We start from the raw sequence: 15620 nt of genomic DNA, 5'->3' as shown, positions 1-15620 counted from the left end.
CATCTCACTGATGTGCTTTTATTTTTTAAAAAAATTCTTTTTCTTCTCTGTTTTAATTTGTATAGTTCCTATTGCTTTGTCCTCAAGTTCACCAGTCTTTTGATCTTTTCCTCAGCAATAGCTGTCATAAATCCCAGTCAGTATATCTTTTATGTTGGACATTGTAGTTTGTATGTCTAAAATTCCAGTAAAAAGACTTGTTTCTACTTATCTTTTTGAACATATGTAATACTGTTGTGAGGTTTTCCAGGTGGTGCTAGTGGTAAAGAACCTGCCTGCCAGTGCAGGAGATGTAAGAGGCATGAGTTCAATCCTTGCCTGGAAAGATCCCCTGGAGGCGGGCATGGCAACCCACTCCGACTCTTGCAGCATGGCAGGCTGTATATAGTGAATCTCATGGACAGAGCAGCATGGCAGGCTATAGTCTGTAGGATTGCAAAAAGTTGGACATGATGGAAATGACTTAGCACAGCACAGCACAATATTATAATATTAATAACTCTTTTAATGTTCTTGTTTGCTAATTCTAGCACTTTTGTAAGTTTGGGTTCAGTTTTGATTGACTGAGTATTCTCTTTTTGGCTTGTGTTTTCCTGCCTATTTGTATGCTCGACTGATTGCCAGACATTGTATTATTTACCTTTTTGGGTGCTGGATATTTTGTATTCTGAGTATTGCATTGTGTGAATATGCCACTTTATTAATCCATTTTACTTGTGGTGGAGATTTGGATAGTTTTCAGTTTTTGGCAATCAGTAAGAGCCCTCCTGTGAATATTTTTGTACATGTGCTTTAATGGACATGTATATGGATTTTCGTACAGTGTGTATACCTGGGGATGTAATTGCTGAGTCACAGGGTATTCATATGTTTAGTCTCAGTATATACTACCGGATAATTTTACAAACCAGTTGTGCTAATTTATATTTCTGCTAGATGCGTATGAGAATTCTGCTTGCTCTCAGCTCACCAGTACTTGGTATTTTTTCATATTTATTAAAGAAACATTTTATCTTAATTTGCGTTTGTTTGATAACTGATGAAACTGAGCATATTTTCATAGATATTTTTCCATTTAAACATGTCTTCTATTAAATTGTCTCTCTAGATTGTCTTCATATATTTTGGGTATGAATCCATTTTTGAATATATCTACAGGAAATGTTGTCTCCTACTCCCTTAGTTACTTTTTCATCATTTATCTTTTGAAGAGCTCATAATTTTAAAGAGTTCATAATTTTAATATAATCTGGTTGACTTTTTTACTTTCTTAAATGGTTAGTAGTTTTTGGATTCTGTTTAATAAATTTTTGCTCACTTTAGGACATGATTTTCTCTCTCTAGTGTTTTAAAGCTGTCATTTTGTGTGTGTGTGTTTTCTCTCTGGTTGTTTTTAAGATCAGCTCTTTGTCTTTTGTGTGGGCTTCACTTTATTCTACTCAGAATTCATATATTTCTTAAAATCTGAGAAAATTTCAGTCACTTTTAATTATAGTTTTTCTCCATTTTTCCTGTTCTCCTGTACATCTTTGACAAGCTTTTCTGTTATTAGTTTTTTTTAATGTCTCTTAAATTCTTTGGTTTTTAGATATTAGTTATTTTGCGTCTCTGTGCTGTGTTCTAAGTAATTTCTTTAGTTTTTCTGGTTCCTTGATTATCTTCTGAGCTATGTGTAGTTTTCTGTTTAATCTATACCAAATTTCTATTTTCTGTTATTATTATTATTTATTTCTAGTAGTTCCTTTTGGTTTTCTTTTACATGTGCCTGGTCAATTTTAATAGTCTATTTTATGTTATTTGTCCAACTTTTTTTGTTGGTGAGAGGCAGACTTTCACTGAGCTCTCAATATTGCTAGCGATTCTCTTCTCTTTCCTCTATCAGCTTTCTATCTCACTCTTTTAGTGGTTCTTTTAGGTATTCTCATTTTTTATAAACCTCTGCTCAGAAATCTGTTCCATCATGGGAAACAAAAGCAAAGCAAAACAAAATTTAAAAAACATCTCTTCCTTTGATTCCATTTATCTTACATTCACCTGACAAATGTTTATTGTGCATCTCCTATGGACTGAACTCTGTGTTAGGCACTGAACATTCAGAGGTCCAGAAGATAAACACATTTCTTCCTCTCTGGTATACTTGAAATCTGGATGGAAAGCAGATGTAAATAAAAAAAATATTCTTGATATAATTAATACTGTAAAAAGGAAAGCCAGTCAAAGAGTGGAATAGAAGGAACAGTATTATAGTGGAAAGTGAACAGGACCACAAAGTTCATTTAGTACTAGGAGTTTTCCAATAATATTTAGAGTAAATATTAAGAGGGACACTAGATCTTAAAAGGATAAGGAATTAGTCACTTTGTCAAGGTAGGAAATTAGGAACTATGTGTTTGGCAAGCCACAGGATAAGGTGTGATAGTTATGTGTTATTGTATTCAATTTAAAACAAATTTAAATGTCTCCTAAAGTAGAAACTTTTGACATATTTATAGTGCCATATTCAGTTTCCAGGCATTTTAATTTTTATTTATAATTAGATTCAAGGTTTAGTATTAAGAGAAATTCATTGATAAAAGAGGATTGGCATGTATTCTTTTAATTATTAAAACTATATGCTACAATTTAGCTCCATTAAACTGAATATTATGAAGTTTGGGTGATTGTAATTTTTTTCAGAATGAGCTTGAAGAGGGATAGATGCAGAAAACATGAGGAATAAAAGCATGATAAAACTGCTTTAACATCTTGCATAATGGCATTAAAAATTAAACTCCTTGGAGTTGAGAGTTATAGGCAGATTTATTTACCTATCCATCCATTCACCCAAACCAGCCAACATTTATTAGGATCTGTTTGTGCTAGGTACTGTATGCATGCAGAAGCTGAAAAGATGACTAAGACTTTCTCTCTGGAAAGATCAGGGAATGTTAGTTCATTCTGAGCACTGGTGTTTTATAAATTATTGGGCAAATAGTGACCATAGTTTTCACATAGAAATTGTATTCAGTTCAGTTCAGTTTAGTCACTCAGTTGTGTCTGACTCTTTGTGACCACATGAATCGCAGCACGCCAGGCCTCCCTGTCCATCACCAACTCCTGGAGTTCACTCAGTGAGTTCACTCAGTTCCATTGAGTCAGTGATGCCATCCAGCCATCTCATCCTCTGTCGTCCCCTTCTCCTCCTGCCCCCAATCCCTCCCAGCATCAGAGTCCTTTCCAATGAGTCAGCTCTTCACATGAGGTGGCCAAAGTACTGGAGTTTCAGCTTTAGCATCATTCCTTCCAAAGAAATCCCAGGGCTGACCTCCTTCAGAATAGACTGGTTGGATCTCCTTGCAGTAGAGAGAATCAATTTGTAAAGGCTTTTAAAAATTACATATGTGAGTGGCAACAATTAAAAAATATATTTTAACATGATTGGGTAACAACATATTTAATAATTTTATTTGTTGTTGTTGTTCAGTTGCTCAGTCATGTCTGACTCTTTGCTACCTGATGATGGACTGCAGCACTCCAGGCTTTCCCATCCTTTACTGTCACCTGGAGTTTACTCAGACTCATACCCATTGAGTTGATGATGCCATTAGCTTATTAGTTTTGGTTTTATAATTTGAGTATAAATGTTCCTAACAATAAATACATCTATATTTTATTTGAGCTAGTTATCATATGATATAGTTATCATATGATTATATACATTTTTTACATATTGGCAAATCATGATATTTTATTTGTTAATCTCATTTTAGAGAGTACTAATACCTGTATATTGAGCCAAGTGAGGCAAAAAGGAAACATTTTTATATTATCTCATTAGAGTTGATTATATTTGGAATATAGAATGTTATTGTTAACAGAATTACTGATAATATCTTATATTAGTTAGTACCAAAGTGTACAAATCATTTCTGCATTCATTCTTATTTGATTTTCATAACAGCCTTAACAGAATGTAAGATTTATCTTCGTTTAAATCTGAAGAAAGAATTGGATTGTGCCATACTCCATATGAACAGTAATGGGAATATATTACCATTACTGACATTTTTTTGTATATATTTATATATTACTTTGTATATATTTTTTTATAATTTTATTTTGTAGATGAAAATGAACTCTTACCTGCAAGATCAGGGTGTACAATAGAAGATCATGTGATTGCAGGAAATGTAGAAGAATTTCGTAAAGATTTCATTTCAAGAATATGGCTTACCTACAGGGAAGAATTTCCTCAAATAGAAGGCTCAGCTTTGACAACAGACTGTGGTTGGGGGTGTACATTAAGAACTGGCCAGATGCTACTGGCTCAAGGGCTCATACTACACTTTCTTGGTAGAGGTAAATCAAATTTTTGGTTTGGGGGGTTTTATTGCTGTTGTTTAAATTTTAAGTCTAGCTTGCAAACTGAATGAAATTCCCTGATGTTAACTTTCTTGACTCTCTGATGTCTTCTGAAGTTGTAACTTATTTAGCAAGTAACATAACATCTTTGTTGAATTGGGCCAGTATGACTTTAACTTTCATGATTCACCTTTCCAAAATACAGGTTGAATGTAAATATTATTCATGGCTACCACTATGAATTAAGTTCAAGTTTTAGTAGTCTTTGGATTTTTTTGTTTTTGTTATTATTTAGTTCTTTTCAATTGGACTCTCTGGATTATCTGCAGTTTGTAAATTCTGGCAGCAATAACTGAGCAGATAATTATTGTGCAGTTAATATTTTTACATTAAAATATTTTTATATTATTTAAATCTTAAGAAGTTTTATATTGGTTTCTTTATTTTTCACTCTACATATCATCAGTAATGCTTTAATATTATTTTTATTTTTATAAATATGGCTGCTACTGCTACTGCTAAGTCACTTCAGTCGTGTCCAAGTCTGTGCGACCCCATAGACGGCAGCCCACTTGGCACCCCTGTTCCTGGGAGTCTCCAGGCAAGAACACTGGAGTGGGTTGCCATTTCCTTCTCCAGTGCATGAAAGTGAAAAGTGAAAGTGAAGTCGCTCAGTCGTGTGGCTATAATCAGTTAAATTGATTGTTATTTTCTATTAATAAATAAAGTCATCATACTTTTAGACTCTAAAAAATGTCATTGATACCTGACTTACATATATCTATTTTTTCTGATGTGCCACCTTTCTTAACATTTCCACTAGTTTATTTTTACGTAATATGTACGTTTGTAGGAAGATTTTAGTTTACCGTTTTAGGCTATTGTATCTGGTTGCTACTAAGTATCATTATATTTTTTTAGGTGTTGGATAATTTTCTGCAATGCCCAGCAAATATTTAATAACCTTTCTGTAGGTATTATTGATGAGATCATTTAGAGAGAATATTTATTCCAGAATGGTGTAGATATTGCAAGGAAAGGAACTTTTCAGCTTTTCCTGGGATGATTCATTTGTAGTCTCCTGCAATCATGGACACAAATTGGAACACTTTTCACAGTCCTGACTTGGCCTCTGAACCTGTGACTCATTTGGCTAACTTAAAATTGCATGAATGTTTGGGGACTGTCTTATTATTAAAAAGAATGAGGTAGTGATATAGTTGATTTTGTGTGGGGGGATCTTTGATCTCTAATGACTTTATTAACTTCACTTACTAGAGAATTGATATTATTCCCCAAAGAATAATTAAATTATTTTGAAAGGAGTATATGAGGAAAAAAAAACCTTGAAAAGAAATATTAAACTTCCATGGTCAAACTTTTATTTTAATGTATAACCAAAACAAAACACATTTTCTGAAGTGAATCTCTCATGAATACTGTGAATGATATTCAATATATTTATTGTGCCTTTGGGTAGTCAAGATCTGGTGAGCAGTATTGGTAATGGAATGTAAAAGTCTTTATCCCATCTTAGTACTATAAAAAAAAAGAAAAGAAAGAGAAACATATTGAATTGTCCATTTGTACCTAAGTTTACTATTTTTTTCTCTTTCATTTTGGTAATTTTTTCCTGATTATATGTAATATATTCCCATTTAAAAATTTTTAGAAACTACAGAAAAGTGTGGAGAATATTATTTCAACTCTAAATAAAGCATCATTGATAAATTAGCATGTTTTCTCTGCTTGTACCTTTATTTTTTTAAGCACCTTTATTAATCTACATACTATAAATTCACTTATTTAAAGTGAACAATATTTCAGTGGTTTTTAGTATATTTACAAAATTTTAATATTATCCCCTTAGGACATTTTCATCTTCCCCCAAAGAAACCGCATGCTGATAGTGCTGTGCTGTGCTTAGTTGCTTAATTGTGTCCAACTCTTTGCAACCCCATGGACTATAGCCTGCCAGGCTCCTCTGGATTTTTCCAGGCAAGGATACTGGAGTGGGTAGCCATTCCCTTCTCCAGGGGATCTTCCTGACCCAGGTATTGAACTGGGGTCTCCTGCATTGTAGGCAGATTCTTTACCAGCTGAGCTATATGCTATGCTATGCTAAGTAAGGGAAGCCCATACTAATAGTGGTCATTCCCAGTATTCCTCCTTCCCCATATACAACCATTAATCTACTTTCTGACTTTATTATTTTAGTTTAGTAACTCATGTAACTTTAAATGCTGCATACTTATTTTAGTAGAATTGTTAAAGTCTAACTATTTAAAAGATCTGAATAATTTGCTTTGTAACTACTATAGCTTGGACCTGGCCAGATGCTTTGAACATTGAAAATTCAGACTCTGAATCATGGACTTCCAACACTGTAAAAAAATTTACTGCATCATTTGAAGCATCGCTTTCAGGGGAGAGAGAACTCAAAACCCCAACAATTTCTCTGAAGGAAAAAATCGAGAGATATTCTGATGATCGTGAGATGCAAAATGAAATTTATCACCGGAAAATCATCTCTTGGTTTGGTGATTCCCCCTTGGCTCTCTTTGGTTTACATCAGCTAATAGAATATGGAAAGAAGTCTGGGAAAAAAGCTGGAGATTGGTATGGACCGGCTGTTGTTGCTCACATTTTAAGGTAAAAGTGTTTTAAAGTCTTCCATCTCATGACAGAGGTCCTCAGGCTCAGAGATACTGATTTTTGCAGTGCATATATCTTATTAGAACTTTTAAAATCTAACTGTATGAGAATATTTATAAAGGAACTTTCATTTGCTATTAGGGAAAAGATAAGACATATTGTGATTCTAGTCACATTTAATTTATCTACTGACAAATTTTTCTTCTTTTGCTCATAGGTATGGATATCCAAGGTCTCTTTCTAACCAGGTTTTCACTAGACTACCTTATTGAAATGTTCTTAAAACTAACAACTCTTTCAACCTTGGAACATGCATGACATTATAGTTTTTTTTTTTAAACAGTGTAACCTGGGGGCTATAATGTACTGATAGTGTAATGAAATGTCAAGAGCTAAAATTGATGTTTCCAGCATTTCTTTGCACACATCAAATTCTTGTGAATTGTAAATGTATGGGATTATTAATATAATTATATCATAGTAAAAGTAAAGGGTATGTGATATTCAGAGTACTTAGAAAAAAGTTGAAAGTCAAATTTCACTATACCCCAGGTTTATAGTGCCATTTACTACTGAAGTTTTAAAAAAATTATCTTATTTGTTATATTTCCCATTATTATTAACTGAACCATTAATAATATCATCAAATTACAGCATGTTATAGTAAATTTAGTCCATTTAGAATAATATAAAAAATCCAAATTATTACAGTGTTTTTTTGCATATTAAAAGATTTATATTTTATAGGCCAAATGCTTCCAGTTGAAAAAATATTTGCCTAATGTTATTAAATGAATTATTAAGAATAATATCAAGTCCAGTTTAGTATGACATTTATAAAAACATAATCATAAAAGCATAGTTTCTGCTCTTCAAGATGTTACATTCTATATCCCCGGGGATCAGGGCACTTTTTCTGTAAAAGACTTGATAGTAAATAGTTGAGGCTTTTCAGGCTCTATAAGGGCTCTATTGCTCATTTTTCTTATTTAAAAAAATTTTTTTTGTTTTACAGTCTGAAAACTAAAACCCATTTTTTAGCCTCAGGTTGTACAGAAACAGGCCTCAGCTCATGTTTGAACTGTGGGCCATAATTTTCCATCCCTCTTTTATACTAGCACATAAAAACATGCAAAATAAGGGATATTAAAGTAAAAAAAATATAAAGATACAGTTAAATAAAAGTATCTATTTTTCTACAATTTGTGTAATTTCCTTTTACAGATATTATGATTTTTTTTCATATCTTGTGAACCATTGAGAGCATTATATTCACTTGGAAAAAATTTTCAATTTGCAGTTTTACTTACAGAATTCTAAGACTTGAAAGTAGGAAATTCATCTGTTCAGGTCCTATAGGTTTTTGAATGAAGGAAAGAAGTCATGCTATTGTTTAAAGAAAAGATAAAAAACTTCCTTAAATGTACTAGAGAACAATCATATTTTGCTAATCAGTAATGTAATGGGCTTCCCTCATAGCTCAGTTGGTAAAGAATCCACCTGCAATGCAGGAGACTTGGGTTTGATCCCTGGATTGGAAAGATCCCCTGGAGAAGGGAAAGGCTGCCCACTCCAGTATTCTCCCTGGATTGGAAAGATCCCCTGGAGAAGGGAAAGGCTACCCACTCCAGTATTCTGACCTGGAGAATTCCTTGGACTATACAGTCCAGGGGGTCGCAAAAGTTGGACACAACTGACTGACTTTCTTTCATTTAATGTAAGTTAATATGAAGCAAACCTTGAAGCGTATTGTAATAGCACTTTTTAGAAAGCATTTAATATAGCCAGGGGAGTTTGAGAGAAATTCTTTTGCGAGGACTGGGTAGGGTTCATGCTTTTATACCCAAGAATTTAAAATTTTAAACTTATGTTTTTATGTTCTTTGAGTAATTTAGAGTAATATTCTACTTTGAAAAAATTGACGTGATTTTTTAAAAATACCATTCAGGTAATAGTTTTGAAAGCAGGCACTAAAGGTTAAATAGGAAAGTCTAGAAAATGTTGGCTTTCTTTTTCTTTAAATGAAATCTTTAGTTATTAACTGGAAATGTTAGGATTTTAAAAGATAATCCTTATTATTTTCTTAGAAAAGCAGTTGAAGAAGCAAGACACCCAGACTTAAAAGGAATCACTATTTATGTTGCACAAGATTGTACAGGTGAGGAATCTATTATATGATTTTACTTTTCATCCACTTATTTGGTTAGACCTTTTTAAAAATTTAGGTATAATTGATATATAGCATTACATTAGTTTCAGATGTACAGCATAATTTGTATTTGTATATACAAATTTGTATGTTGCATTGGTTTCAGATGTACAACAGTATTTGTATATATTGTGAAATGATCACAATAAGTCCAGTTAGCATCCATCACCATCCATTCTGTCCATTCCGTTCTCATTGTCCAGTTGTGTCTGACTCTTTGCGATCCCAGGGACTGCAGCTTGCCAGGCCTATCTGTCCCTTACCATCTCCTGGAGTTTGCCCAAGTTCATGTTCATTGCATCGGTGATGCCGTCCAGTCATCTCATTCTCTGATGCACCATACATAGTTAAAAATTTTTTTGTGTGTGATGAAAACTTTTAAATATACAATATTATTAACTATAGTCCCCTTCCTGTACATTATATCCTTGTAATTTATCTTATAGCTAGGAGTTGTACCTTTTAACCCCCTTCACTCTTTTTGTCCTCCCACTCTACCTCTGCCAACCATCAGTCTGTTCTCTGTATCTATGAGCTTGGTGTTTTATTCATTTTGTTTTGCTTTTTAAGAGTCTTCATATAAGTGAGATGATACAGTATTTGTGTTTCTCAGTCTGACTTATTATACTTAGTATAATGCTCTCAGAATCTATCCATGTTGTCACAAATGGCAAGATTTCATTCTTTTTTATGGCTAAATAATATTCTTATATATTTATAAACACATATACATACACCACATTTTCTTTATTCATTATTGATGGACACTTAGGTGGTTTCCATATCTTGGCTATTGTAAATAATGCTGCAGAAAACAAGGGGATGCATTTATCTTTTTGACATAGTGGTTTTGTTTTCTTCAGATAAATACCTAGAAGTAGAATTGTCAGATCATATTGTAGTTCTATTTTTATTTTTTTTAAGAACCACTATAGTGTTTTCCATAGTGGCCATGTTAATTTACATTCTCACCAGCAGTGTGCAAGGGTTCCTTTTGCTCCACATCCTCAACATTTGTTGTTTTTTGTCTTTTTTGATAATAACCATTCTAACAGGTGTGAGATGGTATCTCATTGTGGTTTGATTTGCATTCTCAGATGGTTAGTGATGTTGAGCACTTTTTCATGTGTGTGTTGGCCATTTATATGGCTTCTTTGGAAAAATGTCTCTTCAGGTCTTCTGCCCATTTTAAAATTAGATTGCTTGTTTTTTTTTGATGCTGAATTGTATGAGTCTTTTTATATGTTTTATATACAAATATTTTTGTATATTTTGTATATTAACCCCTTATCATATATGTGATTGCAAATATTTTCTTGTATTCAGTAAGTTATCCTTTGATTTTGTTGACATTTTCTTCTACTGTAACAGAAGCTTTTCAGTTTGATGTATTGCCATTGTTTATTTTTGCTTTTGTTGCCTTATGATGCCCAGTTAAAAACATTATCACCAAAACCAATATCAAGGAGCTTTCTGCCTGTTTTCTTCTAGGAGTTTATGGTTTCAGGTCTTAACGTTCAAATCTTTGATGATCCATTTTGATTTAATTTTTGTGCATGGTATAAGATGGTGGTCCAGTTTTATTCTTTTGCATGTGGCTGTACAGTTGTCTCAACACCATTTATAATTAGATTTTTCAAAAGTATTTAGCTTATTCCAATTATACTGTAAATGATTATGAAGGTGGGGACCATGCTTTCACATTTTTGTTCCAACATGGCACCCTATGTAGGCACTTATTAAATAGTTCTGGATTGAATGTATACTATGACTTATAAGTTGCAATATTAAAATAAATTCTTGAGGAAAATTTCAGTATTTAAAATGACTACTTAAAAAAAGATAGGTGGGAAAATTTAACATAAGTATATACTTGGTCTGCATGTCTGCCAAGTACCTCCTCATTGGTGGATTTGTTTCAAGGGAGGAAAATTCTCAGTTTGATTTGTCTCTTACTAGTCCATCAGTAAATCATCTGATCATGATGCAGGTATTGTCCTGAATGTAGCTTTGTTTTATTGTTTTGGGTCTTCTGTTTAATGACCAGTATTTATAGTAATTTTGAAACTCTGTTGTGGATAAAATAGAACCTTAATTTCCTGATAAAATAAAGTGCCTTCAAAATAAACCACCTCATATTGTTTATTTTTTACAGAAATGCTTTCAACAGGACAAAGTATGTTAATGTTGGGGAAAGTTAAGTTATACTCTAATTATGTTTAATATAATGGTGTTTATAAGAGGTTTGAGAGTACCTTGGTAACTGACTAGTGCTGATAGTGTGGAAATAATGGTTAGTAAATACACATGCATTTTGTTTGGGCTTTTGTTAAGGTTAATTGGATTTTTAAGAAAGGCTGATAAGCCATGATTATAACCATATGAACATGAAAGTTTTAAGTTTTCAGACAAGTGCATAAATTTTCCAGATACTATATTTGTTTTTCAGGTAGGAAATCTTACAAATAAAATATACTGTATTAAGAGTTCTAATTAAGCCAAAGGATGTACGTAAACAATTAGTCATTAAATAATTTATGAATTTGCCTTTTGCATTTTGGTTGATATCAATCAGCTTTGGTCTTTAGTGTCACATACTGTTAATTAAAGAACACAAAGCTACTCAATATCTACGTGGTTTGTGTAATTTGAAGTAGATATTTAAAATTTTGAACACTGATATTTAAAATTATAAAGGGAGAATTTATATTACTGTAGTGCATTTTGATAGATTGTGATGTTAGAAATTAGGTGAAGCCAGAGTCAATTAATAATTAATTCCCCACCATTCCGCCATCTTTGTTAGTGCTTTTTTTTATTAGTGTTTTTAGAAGCTCCACTTTCTATTATTTTCTCTTCCTCTCATTCTGTATTCTTTTCCTTTGTAATTACATATTTTTCCATGGCTTTAAATAGTTAGGACTATGCTCTATATACTAGGACTTTAAAACTGCACTTCTAGTGCTGCTGCTGCTGCGAAGTCGCTTCAGTTGTATCCTACTCTGTGCGACTCCATAGACGGCGGCAGCCCACCAGGCTCCCTCATCCCTGGGACTCTCCAGGCAAGAACACTGGAGTGGGTTGCCATTTCCTTCTCCAATGCATGAAAGCGAAAAGTGAAAGGGAAGTCGCTCAGTCGTGTCTGACTCTTAGCGACCCCATGGACTGCAGCCCACCAGGCTCCTCCATCCATGGGATTTTCCAGGCAAGAGTACTGCAGTGGGGTGCCATTGCTATTTGTGTTAATATGAGGTAACTTGTATTTTCTGCCATCCTTAACTATTTCCATGTAGATGTTCTACAAGCACTTCAAATTCAGCACATTTAAAATTAAACCTATCATTTCTCTCTGTACACGGCTCCTTTCTTGCTTTCTATTTTCTGTTCACTCATAGTATCATGTCCACATGCATGCTTACTTATTCTTGACTCCTTTCTTGTTGCTAATATCTAGTTAGTCAACCAAGGCTTAACAAATTATACTTAAAAACAAACATGGCTCTGAAATCTGTCTCTTCTTCACTCTCATTGATACAGATCAGACCCTTATCTCTAACTAGGACTTGGACATGATTTCCCTATCTTTCTTTTCTATTTCTCATTCATTTTGTCAAAAGAAATTGATCATGTCCCTTAATTTGAAAACCTATGAATGTCTGTTAACTCCAGTCTCAAGTTATTGTAGCATTTAAAATACAGCACATGAAGTCCTTTACCAATTGTTTTGACCTACATTTCCAGCATCGCCTGTCAACTGTCTTGCATGCTAGTACACCAAAGTACCATCAACCTGCACACCATTCCTTGGATATACTATCATTACCTTTCTTCCATGTCTTTGTTGATATTATTGCCTCTGCTTAAAATGCCCCTTATTATTAAAATGCTTTGTATTAACTTTTACTCATTCTTTAAGAACATGCTGTGAAGCCTTTTCCAGCTTCTATCAGGTAGAACTAGTATTCTGTGTTCTGTAACATTGTGGAAATACTTATATTAAATATTGTACTTGTAATTCACTTTTAATAATACTTGTGCTTATCTGTAAGTCCTTGTAGATCAGTGTTGGGGGAAAGTACCAGAACTGTCTGGTTGGGAATCACTACTGTAGTGAGCCTCTGTTATGGAATTGGACTGTTTTATAGCCCTTCCATTGTGTTGAAAGTGGAGGAAAAATACCAAAACATTGAGGCAGACACTGTGAATTAAGGATCTTATTTGCTTTTATATTTCCCTGGCATAGAAAGCTTCAATAAATAGTTGGCCCTCAATAAATGTGTGTTGAATGAAATACAAGAGTAAGAAGAAATTGAAGAGTAAGAAGCACTTAATAAGGAAGAAATTGTTGTATATGCCAAGGGAATATTATTACTTTGTCTTTTTGCAACAATATTTGTTTCTGAAGGAAGTAGTCCTTTGGAAAAACCCATTTGATTGGAGTATGTATTAGTTCAGAAAAGTCAAAGATAGAAATGGTCATGTGTGTACTGTCTCAGAAAAGTGAGAGAATTTAAAGATTTATAATTAGAAGTTTTACTGAGTAGCTTGGCAAAAGTAAGATGAATTGAAACATGGAAAGAACTATTTTTCCATTTTTGTAGCTTTGGTGTAGACTGACCATGGGAGGTACACAGTTCCTGTGTACATATTTGGATTTACTCAATCTCGTGGCTTTCCAGTACCATCTGTCTCCTGTCAGTTCCCAGATTTTTAGCTCCATCTCAGACCTGTCCGCAGATAGAGACTTTTTATGTCCTTAACTGCCTACTCATCATCCCTGCTTGCATATTTAGTAGATATCTCAAGTTTAGCATGTCTAAAACTGAATTCCCGTTTCTCCTTCCTGTATTTTCCCTTCCTACAGTCTTCTATGTCTTTGTAAATGGCAGCTCGCCTACTCTGTTTGCTTATATCAAAACTACGCCAAGCATCTATGACTCCTTTTTCCTCTCGTATATTATTTTTAATGTATCACTTTTCACCACCTCATGATCATCTTGTGACCATTCTGCATCTTGACAGTTATTGCCTTTGTTCAGGCTACCATCATCTGTTGCTGGATTCTTGCAGTGCCTTCCTAACTTCTTTGTGTTTCAGCCCTTGCCCTCTGCAGTCCTGTGTTAATAAACACAGGAACCACACTGATAAAATATAAATCCAGATCAGGACATTTGTTTCCTAAAAAACTCTTCAGTGGCTTCCCATCTTACTCAAAGTAAAAACTGAAGTCTATAATGGCTTTTAAAATTTCCTACCATCTGTCTTTGTTCTCTCTCAATTTGTAACCTTATCTCCTAACCTCATTATCTACTATTGTACCCTTACTCACAGTCCCTCCAGAGGCACTGGCCTCTTGGTCCTGGAACAAGCTGTCCATGCTTCTGCCCTAAGACATTTGCACTTGCTCATCTTTCTATCTGGAATCTCTTCCCCCAGGTATCTGTACTTCTTGGTTTATTACTTTCTTTAGTCTTGAGTTCCCTACCAGCTTATTTTAAATTGTGCTCCATTTCAACATTTCCTATCCATCTTTCTTCCCCTCTGTTTTCCTTCAGAGCAGCTATCACCATCTGTCTTATCTTATATTTTACTCATTTATTGTCTCCTTCTCTGTGTTAGAGGATATGCTATATGAGGTCAGGGGTTTTTCTCCATTTTGCTCACTGCTGAAGACTCAGTGCCATATAATAGTTATTTGATAAATACCTATTGAATGCATAAAGGATGTGGGTAATTTTTAACTCATTAAGACCTTGTTAATGATGTTAGAAATTGCATGACTGGCCATTGTTGGGAGAAAAATTAGGGTACAAGTGTTTCTGAAAATTATTTTTATAAAATTTAATATGTATTAATTGTATTTTTTCTCAGTTTACAGTTCTGATGTAATTGATAAACAGTGCACTTCCATGGCCTCTGATAATACAAATGACAAAGCTGTTATTATTCTAGTTCCTGTTAGACTTGGTGGAGAAAGAACCAATGCCGACTATTTAGATTTTGTAAAGGTATGAAATAAGAACTAAAAATTTTTGAAGGCAATGCTAGCTAACATGAAAAATACAGAAGGTTTGCAGTCTTTTTTCTATGAAATGGAATGATTTTATAGTTGTAGATTGATGATTTTATAGTTGTAGGTTGTAAAATTTGACATTATAGATTTTAAATTTCAGTATTACAAGATCAGATGTGATTTGAAGAGTAAGGTGTTCAATGACAAAATAAAAAGCCTTTTAGTCTTTGCAGCTAATCAAGGGGATACAGTGCAGCAATAATCATAATCTGAAATATGTCTATAGTTCCCATTATTCTTATGTGTGATTTTTAAATGTATGTACCTTTATTTATTCATAAACCCACATTAAACTATATCTAGGTAACTATTTTAAAAATTACTGCTGCATTATCTTCTACT

At 33.5% G+C, this 15620-nt stretch overlaps 1 protein-coding gene across 5 annotated transcripts in view; it reads left to right on the top strand.

The window, feature by feature from the left end:
- The window catches only part of ATG4C (autophagy related 4C cysteine peptidase), a 100275-nt gene that overhangs the window by 48054 nt on the left and 36601 nt on the right, over nt 1-15620 (top strand). For all 5 annotated transcript variants that reach the window (XM_025288568.3, XM_025288567.3, XM_025288566.3 and 2 more), the window contains exons 4-7: nt 4105-4338; nt 6663-6993; nt 9084-9154; nt 15077-15213. In XM_025288568.3, coding sequence (XP_025144353.1) covers nt 4105-4338; nt 6663-6993; nt 9084-9154; nt 15077-15213 — 773 coding nt within the window. The remainder of the gene's footprint in view (nt 1-4104; nt 4339-6662; nt 6994-9083; nt 9155-15076; nt 15214-15620) is intronic.

The sequence above is a fragment of the Bubalus bubalis genome, chromosome 6 (assembly GCF_019923935.1).
Source record: "Bubalus bubalis isolate 160015118507 breed Murrah chromosome 6, NDDB_SH_1, whole genome shotgun sequence".
Classification (NCBI taxonomy): domain Eukaryota; kingdom Metazoa; phylum Chordata; class Mammalia; order Artiodactyla; family Bovidae; genus Bubalus; species Bubalus bubalis.
Note: the sequence above shows the minus strand (reverse complement) of the source record. Positions and strands in the feature narration are given on the sequence as shown.